Source organism: Typopeltis vanoorti, chromosome 4, assembly GCF_054136105.1.
Source record: "Typopeltis vanoorti isolate ZY-2024b chromosome 4, IOZ_Tvanoo_1.0, whole genome shotgun sequence".
Classification (NCBI taxonomy): domain Eukaryota; kingdom Metazoa; phylum Arthropoda; class Arachnida; order Uropygi; family Thelyphonidae; genus Typopeltis; species Typopeltis vanoorti.
Genome location: NC_143552.1, coordinates 57,218,746 through 57,235,036, shown reverse-complemented (window position 1 = coordinate 57,235,036; position 16,291 = coordinate 57,218,746). Strand labels below are relative to the sequence as shown.

At 35.9% G+C, this 16,291-nt stretch overlaps 1 protein-coding gene across 2 annotated transcripts in view; it reads left to right on the top strand.

Moving 5' to 3' along the window:
- The window catches only part of LOC150107327 (putative peptidase C1-like protein F26E4.3), a 64,079-nt gene extending 61,412 nt beyond the window's left edge, over positions 1-2,667 (top strand). For both annotated transcript variants that reach the window (XM_090391813.1, XM_090391814.1), the window contains exon 12: positions 1,911-2,667. In XM_090391813.1, coding sequence (XP_090247939.1) covers positions 1,911-2,081 — 171 coding nt within the window. In that variant the 3' untranslated portion in view covers positions 2,082-2,667. The remainder of the gene's footprint in view (positions 1-1,910) is intronic.
- Positions 2,668-16,291: the final 13,624 nt, after the last annotated feature.

Below are 16,291 nucleotides of genomic sequence, written 5' to 3'. Positions count from 1 at the left end.
TGTTCTGTGCTAAACTTTTGCCTGAACCCAAATTGATTCTTTGAAAAGAAGTTGTTTTTGTCCAACATTTCATGACCGGTAGAAGGGAGATCGGTCTGTAATTTTCAAGTTAATTTATTTCCCTTTTTGTAAATAGGTACAATACGGCCTTCTTAAAATCTGATGGAAATTTGCCTGACATCGGCGATAAGTTAAAATGTATATTAGGGGTTCCATTTGGAATTCTTTCACAATGCTAGTGTTAATACCATCGTATTCTGAAGTTTTGGTTGATTTGGGGCTAGTTATGACACTTGATTTCGTTTTCACAAGTGGGGAAATGATATACGGAGTTATCAATTCTCTTGGGAGTGCAATTCTGAGAGGTGGTTTTGGCATTTTTCAGAATGCTTTCACTGACCGTGGCAAAAGTAATTATTGAATTCTTCAGCTAATCCTCTGTCTCCGTTTTCTCTATTTCTATCGATATCTTTAAATACGGAGAGGGTTTGTTTGTGTATATCTTTGGCGATTATTTTATTCACAAACTTCCACTGTTTTTCTGCTTTCCTTGGCATTTTACGAATTCATTTCTGTAGTATTCGTTTTTACTTTCTTTTAATTTTTGGTGTATTAGATTTCTATAGTACTTGAAACGTTGTTCATAATATTGACTGTGCGGGTATTTTTTAAACTTTTTATATAAACTTTATCTCTAATTTGCATGTAGTGTCTGTGTAATCCAGGCCTTTGTTTCTTTCATTTTGTCTATTATTTTAACTTTAATTGAATCTTGTATTTTATTATCATCATCAAATTCCTGCCATGTACCCTCAAGGAGTGTACAGGATATGATAGTACTACATGAAAAAAAAAATTACATCACTATTAACTTCCTATCTACAATCCTCCTCCAAATCAGTCTGTTACTTCTCAAGACTCCAACATTATCAGATCTCATATTTCTATTGTCTAAGGCACTTTGTACCGTATCAATCCACCTATATCTTGGCCTTCCTCTGGGTCGTTTTCCTGCCAACCTGGCAGAGAAAACTTGTTTTGCTAATCTTTCTTCGTCCATTCTGTTTAAGTGACTATACCACCTGAGATTAGCTCTGTCAATACATTCCTTGATGCTGACAATATCAAGTTCTTTTCTAATTTCCTCCTTTTTAATATGATATTGCCATTGATGCCATCTGTTCACGCCTCTGATCTTTCTCAGGACTCTCATATCTGGGGTCTCTAGTCTTTGGTCAAGTGTTTTACTTCTGACCCAGCTCTCGGATCCATATGTTAAAAAAACTTGTATTTTATTGTTTAATATCTCAATAAATTTATGATACGAGGTATCCATATTTGTTTCCGTCGTTATCTCTTTCCAAGAGATATTCAAGCTACGCTTCAATACTCTGGAGTGAATTGTTGTGTTGGTGACGTTTTCGGTTGTACTATCTATGTGCTGTACTTGCAAACTTTAATACCGATTGGAAGGTCATCCGCGAGAGGTTGGCACAGAACTTCTGCTTAGATTTTTTTAGTGGGCCACTTAAAGTTCTCCCGAATACATGATACAGACACGTTCTACCACCGTTGAATTCTCTCGTGGGGACATTTATATATTCTCCGAGTCCATGCATGGCAAGTAAATCAAAATAATCTTGAGAGGATCCGCTATTCCTTAGCAAGTCAATATTCGTGATGAATTTTCTTTGAAAACTTCCGAGTTTTATAGCGTGTACGAAACTTGACGTAAAACATTTCGTATCTTACAAGAGTAGAACTTCGAGTTTCATGGAATACAGATAATTTAAATGAGTAATAATTAAGATTTTAATACGTTTTGAGAGAACAAAGTCTAAAACTGTTGTTTTGCATTCTTTATCCGAACCACTTGTGGATTCAATTGTTTCATTTGCTTCCCTCGACAGCTTTGTGCCAATTCGTGGGGTCATCATTGGGGCGAAGATGGTTATTTCCGCATACTGAGAGGAGAAAACGAATGCGATATTGAAATGTTCATCGTCGGAGTGTGGGCCAAGCAAGATGAAGTCGACGACAACGCGATCATCAGCAATGTCATCCACCGACGACACACCTGACATCGCCATGAGCACATTCGACTGCGTTCTTTGCTTGCCTTGAAAAGACCCTCAACTGTGAGGGGAGTATTTGTGGTTTAGTTTAAAAAAAAAAGCTGTAATCCTAACACTGCCAGAAATGTGTTCTTATCGTTGTAGTCAACTTAACTTCGTTCCAGGAAATATTCTTCAAGCTGGATTCGTTCGATCCACGTCCAAATTATACGCAGCCGATACTAGCCATGCACTGAGAGGTACAGGATGCTCGAAATTCAGCAGATCACTTAGTAATTTTCACTCTCCTTAAATCTCCCTCACTGCCAACAGAAGCTGGAAGCATTCTTAGTGGCGAAAGCTATCGCCCTTTAATCAATCATCCGCTACGTCTAAAGTGACAAGTAAACTTAATTTTCTTTTACATTAAGCTTCATCCATTTTTCATCGGAATGGTGGTGGCGCCATCTGTTTTGCTGTTCAGTAACTATTAGTATAACTTGTTTTGATTGTTGTCGTATATGCATGTATTTCTTAGGTGTAATTTTTTTTTTCAATAAATATGAAAATGTATAATAAAAACATTCAGAAATAAAATATCTTGTGTAATTTATTAAGCAGTGTTGCTTGTTACTTAACGTGACTAGATACATGTTTCCAGTGTTGAGAAAAATTTTCTCTTTTTTTTCAAACTTCTCACTTGATAGGGCCACCTTGAGCACGGGGGTATCTTAGGCGTCTATTTTGTAATACAAGCTCATAAAACGACTATGAGCTTATTTAGCGCTGATATGCCGAAATCATTGCCATGTAAGGTGTGCATAGTTAGAGTAAAGTATTAAAGAATGCACTGCCTAAAGAAATTTCAAGCGAAACTATTTTAGAATAAAAAGTATTTTATTCTAAAATACAATTTAGAATAAAACTATTATTCTAAATAGTTTATATTTAGAATAATAGTTTTATTCTATTATTCTAAATTAATACTTTAAATTAATTAATAATAAATTAAAACACTTTTTTCTTAATCAGTAACCAATTTATTAATAAATAAATTTACATATATTAAATAGATTTCATCCTCACCACGAACAAACACCAATAATAAAAGTTTCGTATCAATAGCAATGACAAGTGCAAACGAACGTCGGCGTTAGATCGCAGTGCATTTGTTTCGTGTAACGATAATTGAAAAAATATAATTCTTTTCATATTTTCAACAGTGACACTCGTCATAATTCAGCCTTGTATCGATAATAAATAAATAATTATATGTTATTTTAACAAAATAAAATAAGATTTACAAAAAAATAGTTCACCACGAACACGCACCAATAATAAACGTTTCATATCTCACAGAAATAACGTGCGTATGGATACTAAAAATACACTGCTGTTTGGGCAGTGTGGGAATGTCGTAACGTGCAATGACAAGCGCATACGAATATCGGCGTTAGATCGCAGTGCATTTGTTTCGTAATCTAAAGCATTAATCGAACAATTCCAATTAACTGTTCATTCAATGTCAAAATACAGGCTGTAACCTTTAACATGTTGTACTGCATTTATATAATGTTGTAATTAGTAGGGGTGACGCTTTGATCAAGATAAGGAATCGTGACGTCATTGTGGGCGTGCCTTCATGAGATGGGAATGTTTGGAATTTCCCTGTGGGCATATGTGTCAGTGGCTTCAGTTCTTGTGTTTTGGTTCGCGTATGGAATTACGGGTGATGGTAGAGATAAGGATTCGTGTTGTGATTGGTGGGACACTTTGAACCAGTTGAAGATCAAGATACGATAAGGAATCGTGACGTGAATGTTTGTTGTTATCAGATGAAGATAAGTGACGTCATTTGTAAATAAATAACGTCAATTCAAAATTCTTCGGTTCTTTGTGCAAATCAAATTCTTGGCTTGTGTATAACTTTAATATCGCTATGCATTCATCTCTCAAATGTGTTCTTTGTGACAATACATAGAAATATCGTTTATATGTTGTGTGTAGACTTTTAAGATGTTTTTTCTGTGCTTGTAGAGTGTCTGATATTCCTTGTTTATTATATCTCATCCAGTCCTTTTTTCCCTTAAATCAAAGCCCATTAGTCGTGAAAAGCCTGTTTAATTCAGTCGTTATCCACATGAATCCTTCTGTACGGATGTCATGTGACAACAATTATAGCTGACCAATGAAACAATTTGTGAAATAAGTTGTTGAGTAATACCATCATTTGAAGAGTATTTTCATTGTTGTAAAGCTTAAATAAAAGATAAAATATGTTATAATTGCTGGAATGTGTGGTGTAATGGTTAGGAGAAATATTCCACGAGGTTGGTTGAGGCTTAACAATATCCTTCTGACTTCCCATTACAGCACGCACGCTGCGAGTTCGAGTCTCGCGAAAGCATGGATGTTGTAAAACCGAGCACCTGGACTTAGTTTCAGAGTGCTGGTGTGTCTTTTTTCCAAATTTTAAACATTTAATTTAGAAGGCATAAGTTTTTTTCTTTTAAAGAGAGCAACAATATAATTAACCAAAAATATATATAATATTTTTATTTATTTATTTTATATAATAAGAGATAAAATATAATTTTTATTATAAATTTATATAATATATTTTTTTTCTTAATTTATATAATAAAATAGCACCCGATTCATTTTTGTGAATATACCAATTTCTCAAGAAGTTGGTATGTCACTTGACATACCAACTTCTTGAGAAATTATCTTTGAGTCTCCGTTCTATAAATTTACATTTCAACGAATCCTAATTGATTAATTGATATTTAAAATTTTATGTGGTTCTCCATGAAAGGTTGTTTGGTGGTTGCCAAGGAGTGTTTATTCCCCCCCCTTTTTTATAAATTTTGCTGTTTTGTATTTTTAATTACTTTTTTCATGGTCCTGAAACACCTGCTAACATGGAACTTTCTCAACAAACTTCAGGCTTCCAGTAAGTTAGGGGGACGGGGGTCTTATAGTGGGAGATGAAATTCATCTTTCACCTAAAGATAATTCCCAATATCCATATCAGCGAAGGAAATCGAACCCACACCCTGTTGGATATATTAATTTGTTACTAACAAATTCTTTTAATGTAAAGAAAAAAAAATTAATCTCTTAATAGATTGACATTAAATAAAAAGGAATAACGTATAGGATTCAGTTCCTGTGATTATTTTTATGTCTAATGATACAATTAGAAAAACAAATATTCATGTTTGTTTTTCTAATTGTATCATTAGAGATAAAATAATCACAATAATTTTTCTGCACATTTCATAGTCGATCTCTGGCGCAAATGTTTTTTTTTTAGTTCACTTTTTTTTAATCACTTACATATTAGGCCTCTTATCTAGCACATTGTAGAAGTACACTCCACGTCTAGAAGTGAAAACGCCTGCTTCTGTTTTTTTTCCCCCCCCGGTCGGGAGATATCTTGTTTGAAACACTTTAATGCGATGCATTAATGAATAATTTGTATTTTATTAATTACACATCTTTAAAATTTTTCCTGTAATGCATCAGTTTACGTATTTCTCTCACAAAAGGTCTCAATAATATTAATGAAAAAAACTTTGAGGCGGCAAGTATTTTTTTAAACAATGTAGTTTAGAGAATAGCTACGAGAGGGCGCTTGCAACAATCGTGTGTAACATAGGAAGCCAAAAGTGGAAACTTGATAATACGTTTCAACCTGATACGTTAACTACAAGAAATACTTTTGTTGTCGTTTTCTTTGCGACTTCACTAAAATTGTGTCTCAATGGCTGAAATGTTTTACTTCACTCAGGATGCAGTTGATGTTTTCAACTTGCTCATTTCCTTGCCAAATTTGCTAGACTATCACTCAGTTTAGTTAGTCGTGCTGACACTTCATTTATATAAGAGTATGAATAAAGTAACCATCGAAGGTTAAGATTTCTTATTTTGTTATCTTCTTACGAAGGAGAGTGTCCTAATACTAACTTTTTTTCATAACGTGATCCATATAGATTAAGGAAAACAGTGGGAACGATGCAGAACCTTTTATATACAAAATTGAACAGTAAAATGAGCCTTCGTGACTTTCAATGTGACCCTATCGCAGCATGATACCTTTATAGCTTAGTTCAGGAAATTTGATAGCTTAGTTCGGGAAATTGGTGCTCAGCTTCCCCGATTGACTGCTGTAAATGATGGTTATTGTGAAATGGAAATACCTGCACCCAACAATAGCGCAACAGTCATTTAGTAGGCCATATAAGATCGGAGATCTAGACTGCCGAGTGTTAATTTCTAGTGGAAAAACCTTCCCAGATGAAAGCTGTTATAGCAGCAAGTAATGAATTTCTTATTGATTGAGTCTACAAAGCTGCTCATATTTGATTCTTAATTGGGCTATGCCTGACTTTTGAAAGCCCAGTTTAAAATCGCCACGCATTCATCTCTCATAAGTGTTCTTTCTGTGACAATACCTGGAAATATCATTTGACGTGTGTGTGTGGACTTTTAAAATGTTTTTCCTGTGCTTGTAGAGTGCCCGATATTTCTTGCTTATTATATCTCATCTAATCTTTTAGAAAAAAAAAAAAATCGAAGGTCATTAGTCCTGAAAACATCAACTGCAGTCCCGTTAATTCCTCTCTGAGAAAAGCGAGGCGCGTGAGGTGCATTTCAATCTTCTCTCTTAAGTTGATTCTTCCGATTAGGATTCACTTCAGTCAATGCTAATTTTTCTTAATCTCGTACGGCCATCTTAAGTGATGCTTTTATCTCCTGAATGTCACACATTTGTGTAAATAAAAGTTGAAATTAAATGCTTAGTTTTATTTACTCATCGTGGACTTTTAATATCGATATCTGAGAAATTTTTATGCCCAAAAGCCAACTGCATTTTTGTACAAATCATTTCAAAATATTTAGAAACTTTAAACAAACCAGAAAATATTTACGGATACGCAAACAAATCGCCAAAAGTAATCTCTCAAACTCCCAAACCCTCCTTGCCACGTTACACAGATGTTAGAGTCTAATAGGAAAATAAGAACTGCGGCATTCCAGAAAGAGTCTTTACCTAACTGGTGGTAATTAAAGTCATTAGGAGTCCGAAGTGCTTCCACGTGTAGGTAAGAGGTGTTGGTCACTAATGAATGCAGCGAGGCTTCCAGTCTGCCATTAATTATCTATAAATGGAAGGAGAACAAACAAGCCACTCGCCAAATAAAACTGTTTCTTGTAAACCATTGCCGTACAACATTATTAACGCATTTTGGTCTGGGGAGACGGAAACAAAGAAGCATCCTGTTTAGCAGGCGAGTTCTTTGCTTTCTGTAATTTGGCTTCGTGAAGATGAAGAAAAGTACCTTTTATGTGTTCTGGAACTCTTTGTAAGCTAAATGAAGCCCTTTTACTTACTTTCCAAGTTTTCTATTTCGAATGTGTGTAGTTAATTTGAGTAAGATAGTCGAAAGAATTAATGTGATCATTTTTTTTTACGTCTTGAAGAGAAGGATTGGGAGAGGTGAAACTTAGTTGTTTGAAAAATCTAAAAGTTAGGGAGTTGATAAATTACTTTTTTTGTATTAAATTTCACCCACTTCAGAACTTGCTTTGGGTGAGTTTCCTACTTCTACCGTTTGCTAAAGAAAAAAAAAACTGCTTCTATTTACACTCTGAACACTTTATTTATATGTTAATGGAAAAACGAAATTAAGAGATGCATTTACATCTCATTTTACATCAAATTGACATATGGATACTGTTATCTCTGGAATTTCATAACATTTTCTTAAAAATAGTTTGAATCTTATAAGAAGATTTATAAAAAATAATTAAAAACCAACTGTATAATAATTTTTAAATTACAATTCTGATTAAACTTTATACACCTTATTGACTTTTAAATACAACTACTCATAATGCTATTCAACATGATTGCTAGCACTCTTCAAAATATAACAAACGTAGACGGTTTCTTGAGCAAAACCATGGAGTCATATATTTTGAATAGATTTTCTTAGTTATTTGGTTATCATGATGCAGGAACGTATTTTGTATCTTCAAAATCTATTTTTTTTCCTTCATTCTAGAGCTGCTTAATCAATTTACTAGTTAATTTAAAAGTGCTATAGGCAGTGAACTTTTAATTCTTTCATTCCTTCACGTCACCTAATTCTTTGTAACATTAAAAAAATCGAATGCAGCCTGCAGACATTGAAAAATGCACAAAGTTCAGAAAGTGCGCTAACTTCCTTCTGGCACCGATTTCACATGGTAGCGCACCCGATAAGAAAACAGATGTTGATGAGAGAAAAATCAAACTCCTTGAGTAATAAATGCAAGACCGCATTGTCTTAAGGAATCTTTTTTTATTTGTGTTTACTTGCTAGCAAAGAAAATTTGTATAACAAAAAGAATTTCTGCCCTTTTAAAAGCTTTTCCTGAAAAGGTAATTATTATGCCAATATAATATTCATTTTATTTTCAAAAATTGACTTCTAAATCTCTTAAACCCTCTTGCCGACAATAACATAATCACATTTGGATTACAGACAGGAAAAAAGTTGTCTGACACAACTTCGTGTTCCGAATCAAGAGATAAAAATTCTTATTGGCTACACCTGTATGACGTAATAATACCCAGAATCAGCTTGCCAACTGCAACTAGCTGGCACAGGCAATTCTCAATTACTGATATTACGAGAACAGCATTTCATTTTACTGTATGGTGTATTTTAAACATTTTAATTACTCCTATTCGCATTCCACAGCACATTCCTGTCAGGGGGAGGACGTAAATTAAATACAGGAAAGGAGAAATTTTTAATAAACTCAGCGCTCGACTTAGAAACAATGGAGTGTCCATGGTTGTTTTGGTAGGTGTATAGTTATCAACTTGGGACAAATGCAACCCACAATCATTGTAGTTATATTTTAGTTGCGCAAATAGTTAATTAAAACTTGGCAACGAATTATCTTGTCCTTTTGGAAAGCAATGCGGGTAAATTAATTTGTAACTAAAGTTAGTTTTATTTCTAATAGAAGCACAGGAGATTAATTAGTTTGTACGGATTCCATGTAAACATGTCTCTGATATATAATACTTTCCGATAGCAGAAATCTCCACAGTATAACATACTTTGCATTCTGATGCTTTTTCTCAAAGGGCAGCTCTTATGAATCCCCCCCACTCCTTTCGTTGGGCCTAAAGGCGTGTATGAGTTTTATCATCTTTCCCCCTACTTTGCTATGCTTCAAGCAATCGTTCTCGCTTCTCTAAGAAGTTAGAACTTACTGTAAGTTCTAACTTGCCTACCAGTAAATTAACTTACTGCCAGGTAAGTTCTCCATGCATAATATTTTATATCATTCTATTTACTTCAAGGTAGAATCCGAATGATAACATCTGAAATAAAATACATAAAACAATCAAACAATAAATCTTGTTTCTTTGAACTTAATATTAGCATTAACGAAATGTAGATTCTGTTCTATAACTTTTATTATTAATATTCGTAATGACTTATTTGACATGCGTTGGACAGATCCATTTAGCTGCTTTAATTCGTGGTTGAAACCTAAAAAATAAAACTGACGTCATTAAATCAGCGTATGTCAAAGCTATTTTTATCATAAAAATCATCTTGAAGTCTTTATTATTTACTATGAATTGGCGAGTTCTTTGGTGAACCTAATTTAAAATGTCTGAAATATCCTGTTTTTGTGTATCTTGGACTTGATGTAATGGCTTGTCTTAAATCGAGCAACGAAGAGGAGTTTCTAAGTACTTATCGGGAGAGAAATTTTTTCAATTTTTGAAGAAGAATGTTAAACAGGCTCCAGTACTTTTTTTTAATCTTCAGGACATTTGTAAGTTATATAACGACGTAATTTTTAGATTTAAATCTCAAGTAAAGAATGGTTACACATCAAATACCTCTTCCAAAGTGCAGATGAAACAAGGGTCAGGAGAGTACTGTTTTAGCATTGGCATACTCTTAGTTCATACTCTTAGTTCGTTCTCATCAACTGAATTAATACTCATAAGAAACAACGCAGCCCGAACATCATTCACAAAGAAGACTTGCAAGCGAAATATCCCCCAAAATAATTCAAATGGGATGGTTTCAGAACATAGAAATACGTAATGTTATTTTCAAGATAAACTATCACGAATGAAATAAGTAAGGGCCCTTGAATTATTAACGAATTAATCGTGGGTGGGCCAATGCTAAAAAAAAAAGTATACCCCGAAACTCGGAACTCAGTCAAGCGATGCGTAAGTGCACACGAAACCCGCTCTGAAATAACATTACTCAAGCGGGAAGAAACTCAGAATCGCATTTGCAGGCGCGTGTGGTCTTCTGCTCTCGTGGCGTGATCCGAATATGTTTTCAAGGTAAGTTCTATACTCCGTTTCTTTTCAAAGCAGACTTGCATATACCGGTTTTCTTTCTTCTTTGTCTAGACGATCCACATTCCTTAAAAGACGATATTAAATATTGTAGAAGGCTGAAGTACAGACAATGGTGGTTCCTTCGACAGTATTCGCTCATCACGTCAACTCCTTGTATCTGAGCGAAATATCTTTGTTTCCAATTTTCCAGCTTCACCGATACTACCCTTCCTTTTAAAATCCAATTACTCCGCACAGATCGCAGAATCAATATTTAAATATTGATTTCTTTTATATTTACTCCGTGCGAGGTCTTGCCTTCTTTACGGTCTCGTGAATCTTTCGCTTAAACTTCGAAGTCTTGTTATCAGTCTTTTAAAATGCTTTGTTATCAGAAAGAATAATGGGATGTAATAATCCGTTTTTTGTTCTTCGGACACCATGATAGTTCTGATAAGATAAAGGCTTTCGTGTTAGTAAAACTGAATCGTGGGTGTCTAAGTGAAGAAAGCATGTGTGTACCAAAATAAGTTTGTCAGATACTATAACAGTAGCGCAATCCAAATACAAAACTTCATGAAATTAAAACAAAAAAAATTATTGTTTCATCCTTCTTTACATCTAAGATCCAAAGGCTTGTTACGGCCAAATAAACTGACGTTCATAAAGCTAAGTGATTATATATGGAGGTAGGATTAATTCCTTTATATAGGAATTAATCCTACCTCCATGCTAAATATATGATTGTCATTATGTGTATCTGAAGATATTTTTTGCGAGTTTCTTTCTTCACTTATTCCATTGAAAATCATCCAAATATCTATGGAATGATTGCAACTGATATCACTCTAATCTAGGTCACTCGAGTCAGAATTGGGGAGATGCACCCTTCGATCAACAATTCTCGGCGAGTGGAAGAAAAAGAAGCCTCTACATTTCCTTATACCTTAGGCTAGCAGCCACTAAACCAGGCGCTAAGACGGTTTCATCCATTTATTCCAGAAACATCTTTTACGTCAGCTACATGCCGGAGAGATGCGAGTAATAAAAAAAAAACTTGCCTTGAGCTAAGAAAAATCTATGCCACAACCATCTAAGTGTCCCCCGGTGTTCTCTGCTCCGCGCATTAACCTGTTCTTGTGGGAATAGTGCCACAGTTGCTTCGCAAATTTCCTCCTATTTCATAGCGACACGGCGCTTATTTTAGTGGAACTAACACAAAACATTTCCTGCAAATAGCTGCTCTCTTGCACTCTCTCCTGCCTTTCTTTAGTGTGAAGTCTTCAATATTTGATATATTAAACTTCTTTTAAAGTAACCTTTATGTAAGAAAAAAGCGAAATTTGCCAACTTATCCATTTCCTAGGAAGTTTTAAAAACACGTTATCATTCTATAATCGTTTGGTATGCGGAAATGATGATACCGTAATTTAATATTGCGTGTATTTCAGTTATTTCGGGGGAGGGGGGGGGATTCATTCATCAGAAACCCAAATGCCACAGCAGTATTAGAACACAAACTATTTCTAGTAAATCGACTACATTAATCATTTGGATAGCGATGAGTTTCGAATTCAAAACTAAGATATAGACAAAAAAGCAATTAATAATTGTTAAAAATAACATTAATAACCTAATGCTGTTAAATATACTTTTTTTCATTGTCGTAACCAGTGTGTCCTAGCTGCAACACGCACTTTTCATAAAATAAATGGTTGCATGAGTGAAGTTCAACGGATAGATGTGATTAGTCTTTGTCATGAAAAGGAGAAAAAAACCGACCTAAATTCACGATCTTTTGGAAATGCGAGATGAGCAGATTGGTGCATAAGTGCTACAGATAATGTGGTTGAACGCTTTCAGAATCCTCAAGGGCTCACTTTAGTGAGTACGGGCGTGGCAAACCCGAGGTACCTGATGCTGGACCATGCCTTTCTTCTTGTAATATACATCTGTTATATTGTCTGTAGACGGGTCCCTCTCATTCTTTCTTTTCTTCTTGCTCCTTCCCAATGCTATTACGGTATTCGAGGGCTAGGGGTGAATCTTTCCTATTTCATCTTATGCGGAAAGGGCCTCTCCAACTCTCCCACTTTCTTCTTGCAGTGACCTCACTCCAAATTGCTAATATGGCTGTGCCTTAGGCTGACCCTCTGACTAAGCCGCGTTCAGGGCTTAGGCAGAGGGTCCTATTCGAGAAGTATATTAGTCTCCAACCAACGTCAACGATATTGTGAATGAGCAACACAGAAGTTTTGGATTAATATTAGAGGGGAATTGGATCACATAGCCACATGCAATGTTAGGGGTCTACAGATGGGTACTCTTGAGATTGTAAAGAGATGGGAGGTATTTAGTTGACATCTTGGGAATTAGAGACCAAATGGAATTGAGAAGGTCACTTCAAAAGACAGGATGGTTAAGCTAGTTGTTTACTCAGCCTTCTTGGTTATAACCCGTTTATGATACAACACCTTTTCTAAGACTTAAGGCTCAGCCTGCCAATGTATCAATCGTGGTAGTTTATGTATCCCACACGGATAGATCTCATGAGGGGAGTGAGGAATTCTATGAAAACTTAGACTGTTTTGGGCTGCCTACCACGGAGAGATGTACTTTACATCTTGGACTTTAAGAGTTAGGTCTGAGTGTGGCATTTGTGGCCTGGGTGAAAGTAAAGACTGTAAAACTGGGCGAAAGTAAAGAATTTTCCCATGCTAACAATTATCAATACTCGACTCCAGAAACACCCACGACGGCCCTATACTTGGTCATCTAACACTGATAGGTCAAGGTACCAGATTGATTACATCCTGGCTCTCCAGCGGTGGAAGACAAGCATCTCTGATGTGAACACTTGTCCTGGAGCAGACTATGGTATAGACCAGCGTTTCCCAAATGGTGGGTCACGACCCGGCATCGGGTGACGAAAACTAAATGCCGCGTCGCCTAAAAAAAAAGGTGTTTCGTTTTGGGATTTTATTTTTTTCACTAAACTAAAATACAAGTAAATAGCGTTTAATCGAGGCTAATGAATAAATAATTTAATTAATAGAGACGAAAACGCGCTCCGTCATTTCACAGTCTCTTTGTTCGTAGTAAGGTAGCTCAACTAATGGCGAGGATGCACGGCTACAACCGCGCCACCAGCCTCTATGAACATTCAAATCTGTTTTATATATTTTACATATTGGCTATAAAAATTCTATTAGGTCACGAAGATGAAGTATAAAAATAACCTGGCCACGGAAAAAAAGTTTGGGAAACCTTCGTATAGACCATAAGCTAGCAAGAGCCAAAGTAAAATTAAGACTTCGAAGTCAGCACGTCCCACTAGAATGGATGTCAGAGTAATTCCTAGTGGGTTCGCAGAAGAAACATCAACTCGGTTGTATGACGAGAACTTCTGGTGAGTTCTCCAATGAAGAGAACTCACCAGAAGTTCTTTGGGAAGGAGTCAAAATGATAATACAGGATACAAGAAGTATCGTATCTCGGCCCAATAAGAAGACCAAGAGACCCATGGATATCAGATTCAACATAGGAACTAATCAAAAGAAGGCGGTTGGAAAAACAGACACTGAAGAATATAAGAGATTACATAGAGAAGTCAGAAGAGCCATCAAGCAGGATAAAGAAAAGTTTTGTAAGTAATGTGAAGAGAGAGTTCCGAATGAGGAGGCACAATTATAAAAGGATGTTTTATTTAGTTCGTGACCTAAAGCACACAAGTTTAAGCTCAAATTGAATGTCATCCAAGACAGGATAGGAATGGAGCATCACTAACAGAATAATTGCAAATAAATCAAAAACAGATGGAAAGAATACTGTGAGGAGCTGTACAATAGAGTGGATAAAGAAAATTTAGAGGAACCCTCTCATCATGGAAAATGACGATTTGAAATTTCCTCCACTTAGGCATGAAGCTGATAGAGCAATAAGGCACCATGTGCAGACCGACTCCCAGCAGAGTTAACTAAGGCCACAGGGGATGGAAGGATAAAAGTGTTTCATAGAAATCGGTTTTCATACCACTACATGAGAAGAGAGATATGAAAGCTTGTAAGAACTATTAGTTTAATATCCCAAGCAAGCAAACATTTTTGAACATTGAGGCAGGGATGCCTGAGGAACAAACAGGTTTTAGGAAAGGTAAGGGCGCCAGAGATCAGCTCCTTTGCCTTATACAGATCATAGAAAAATATAAAGAATTCAGACTCCCTCTGATAATACGTTTCTTAGGCTACTCTAAAAGCTTTGTTCAGCATGTGAAACTGTGGGAAGTAATGAAAAGAATGGGTTTCCCTCAACACTATCAAGTTGATAGCCAACTTGTACAGGGAGGAAGAAGCCACGGTAAGAACAGGTGTTGGATTAACTGATTGGCCTCAGGTCGGAAAGGGAGTTAGGCAAGGATGCCCACTTTCTCCTCTCCTGTTTAGTATCTCTGCCGAGGATATCATGCATGAAGCATTGGATGAGCTCAAGATAGATTGGTGACCGATTGATCAGTAATCTGAGGTATGCTGCTGCTACACTGCTTCTCTTCTCCTAATGACAAGGAAGGAGTAGGGCAAATTCTTGACCAAGTTAACAAGATCAGTAATAATAGACGACTACAACTCAATCCTAAGACAAAGATTACGCTTCTTAAAGGAAATACAAACAGTGAAGATCTTGAGAAACAAGTGTACCTTAATGGAGAAAGAATTGAGGAAATCGGCAAGTTTGTGTACCTGGGATCCATTATTAATGTGAAGAATTGCTGTTCAGAAGACTAGGAATGTCTAAAAACAGAGACCCTTGCAAAATCTCGAAGGATGGATCTATTTCCATTGGAACGAAGGTGAGGATTTTGGATGCAGTTGTTTTTCCAACAGTAACTTATGTGAGAGTTGGGACCTAAAGAAGTCAGATAAGATATGAATAGCTGCTTTTGAGATGTGGTGTTACAGAAGGCTGTTGAAGATATCATTTACTAAAAGGCATACAAATGAATGGGTGTTAGAAAAGATCAGTACAACTTTAAGACTCAAGGATATTGACAGAAGAAAGTTGAAATATTTTGGACTCGCTGAAAGGATGGGGGGGAGGACTTCTCTGAACAGTAATAGAAGGTAAAGTTCCTGAAAAAATAGGAAGGGGTGGACTCAGTGAGATGAATGGTGTGTGTGTGTGGAGTGACTGATCTTCACAGAGTTGAATCTTCTAGAAAAGCATACAATAGGACTATATGGCGAGGCACATCATTGAGCATAGGAGTGACCGTACGACATCTGTGGATGCCCAGTGAACAGATGGAATGGAAATGCTTTCGGAAAGACCACATTCATCGATCAAGTCAAGGTGATGCACTTCGTATAGAGTAGTTAGTTGTTTTCCGGTGTTCGCCATAATTCCTCGAGAATAAGTTGACTACAAATTTGGTTCGAGGTTTTCATTCGGAAAACAAGTAGCCTCTGTTTGATATCTGAGGAAGCAGAGTTGCGTTCCAATTAGAGGTAGAGTATCTCACCACAGTTCCTTATTTCTTCAGATGTAATTGATTTGTTTTTCGTTGGACACGGAAATTTCTTGAACTATATTAGATTTGAACATATAGTGATTAATATACTGACATTAGATTTTGGAGTGATTGTTTAATTTTCTTATGACTAGCCTACACCAATTGGGTGTGGATATCATAAAACGTAATCTGATGACTTCCATGATAGTGACGGAGAGTTTCCTAATGTTATTTTATTATCGCTTCACACATTGTATGGAAACGTTGCCATTTTAAGTACATCCCTTTTGGTGCACTCTAGGCACAGCCGCCTAATCTTATCAAATATTTCTTTCATTTCTGAGACGACAA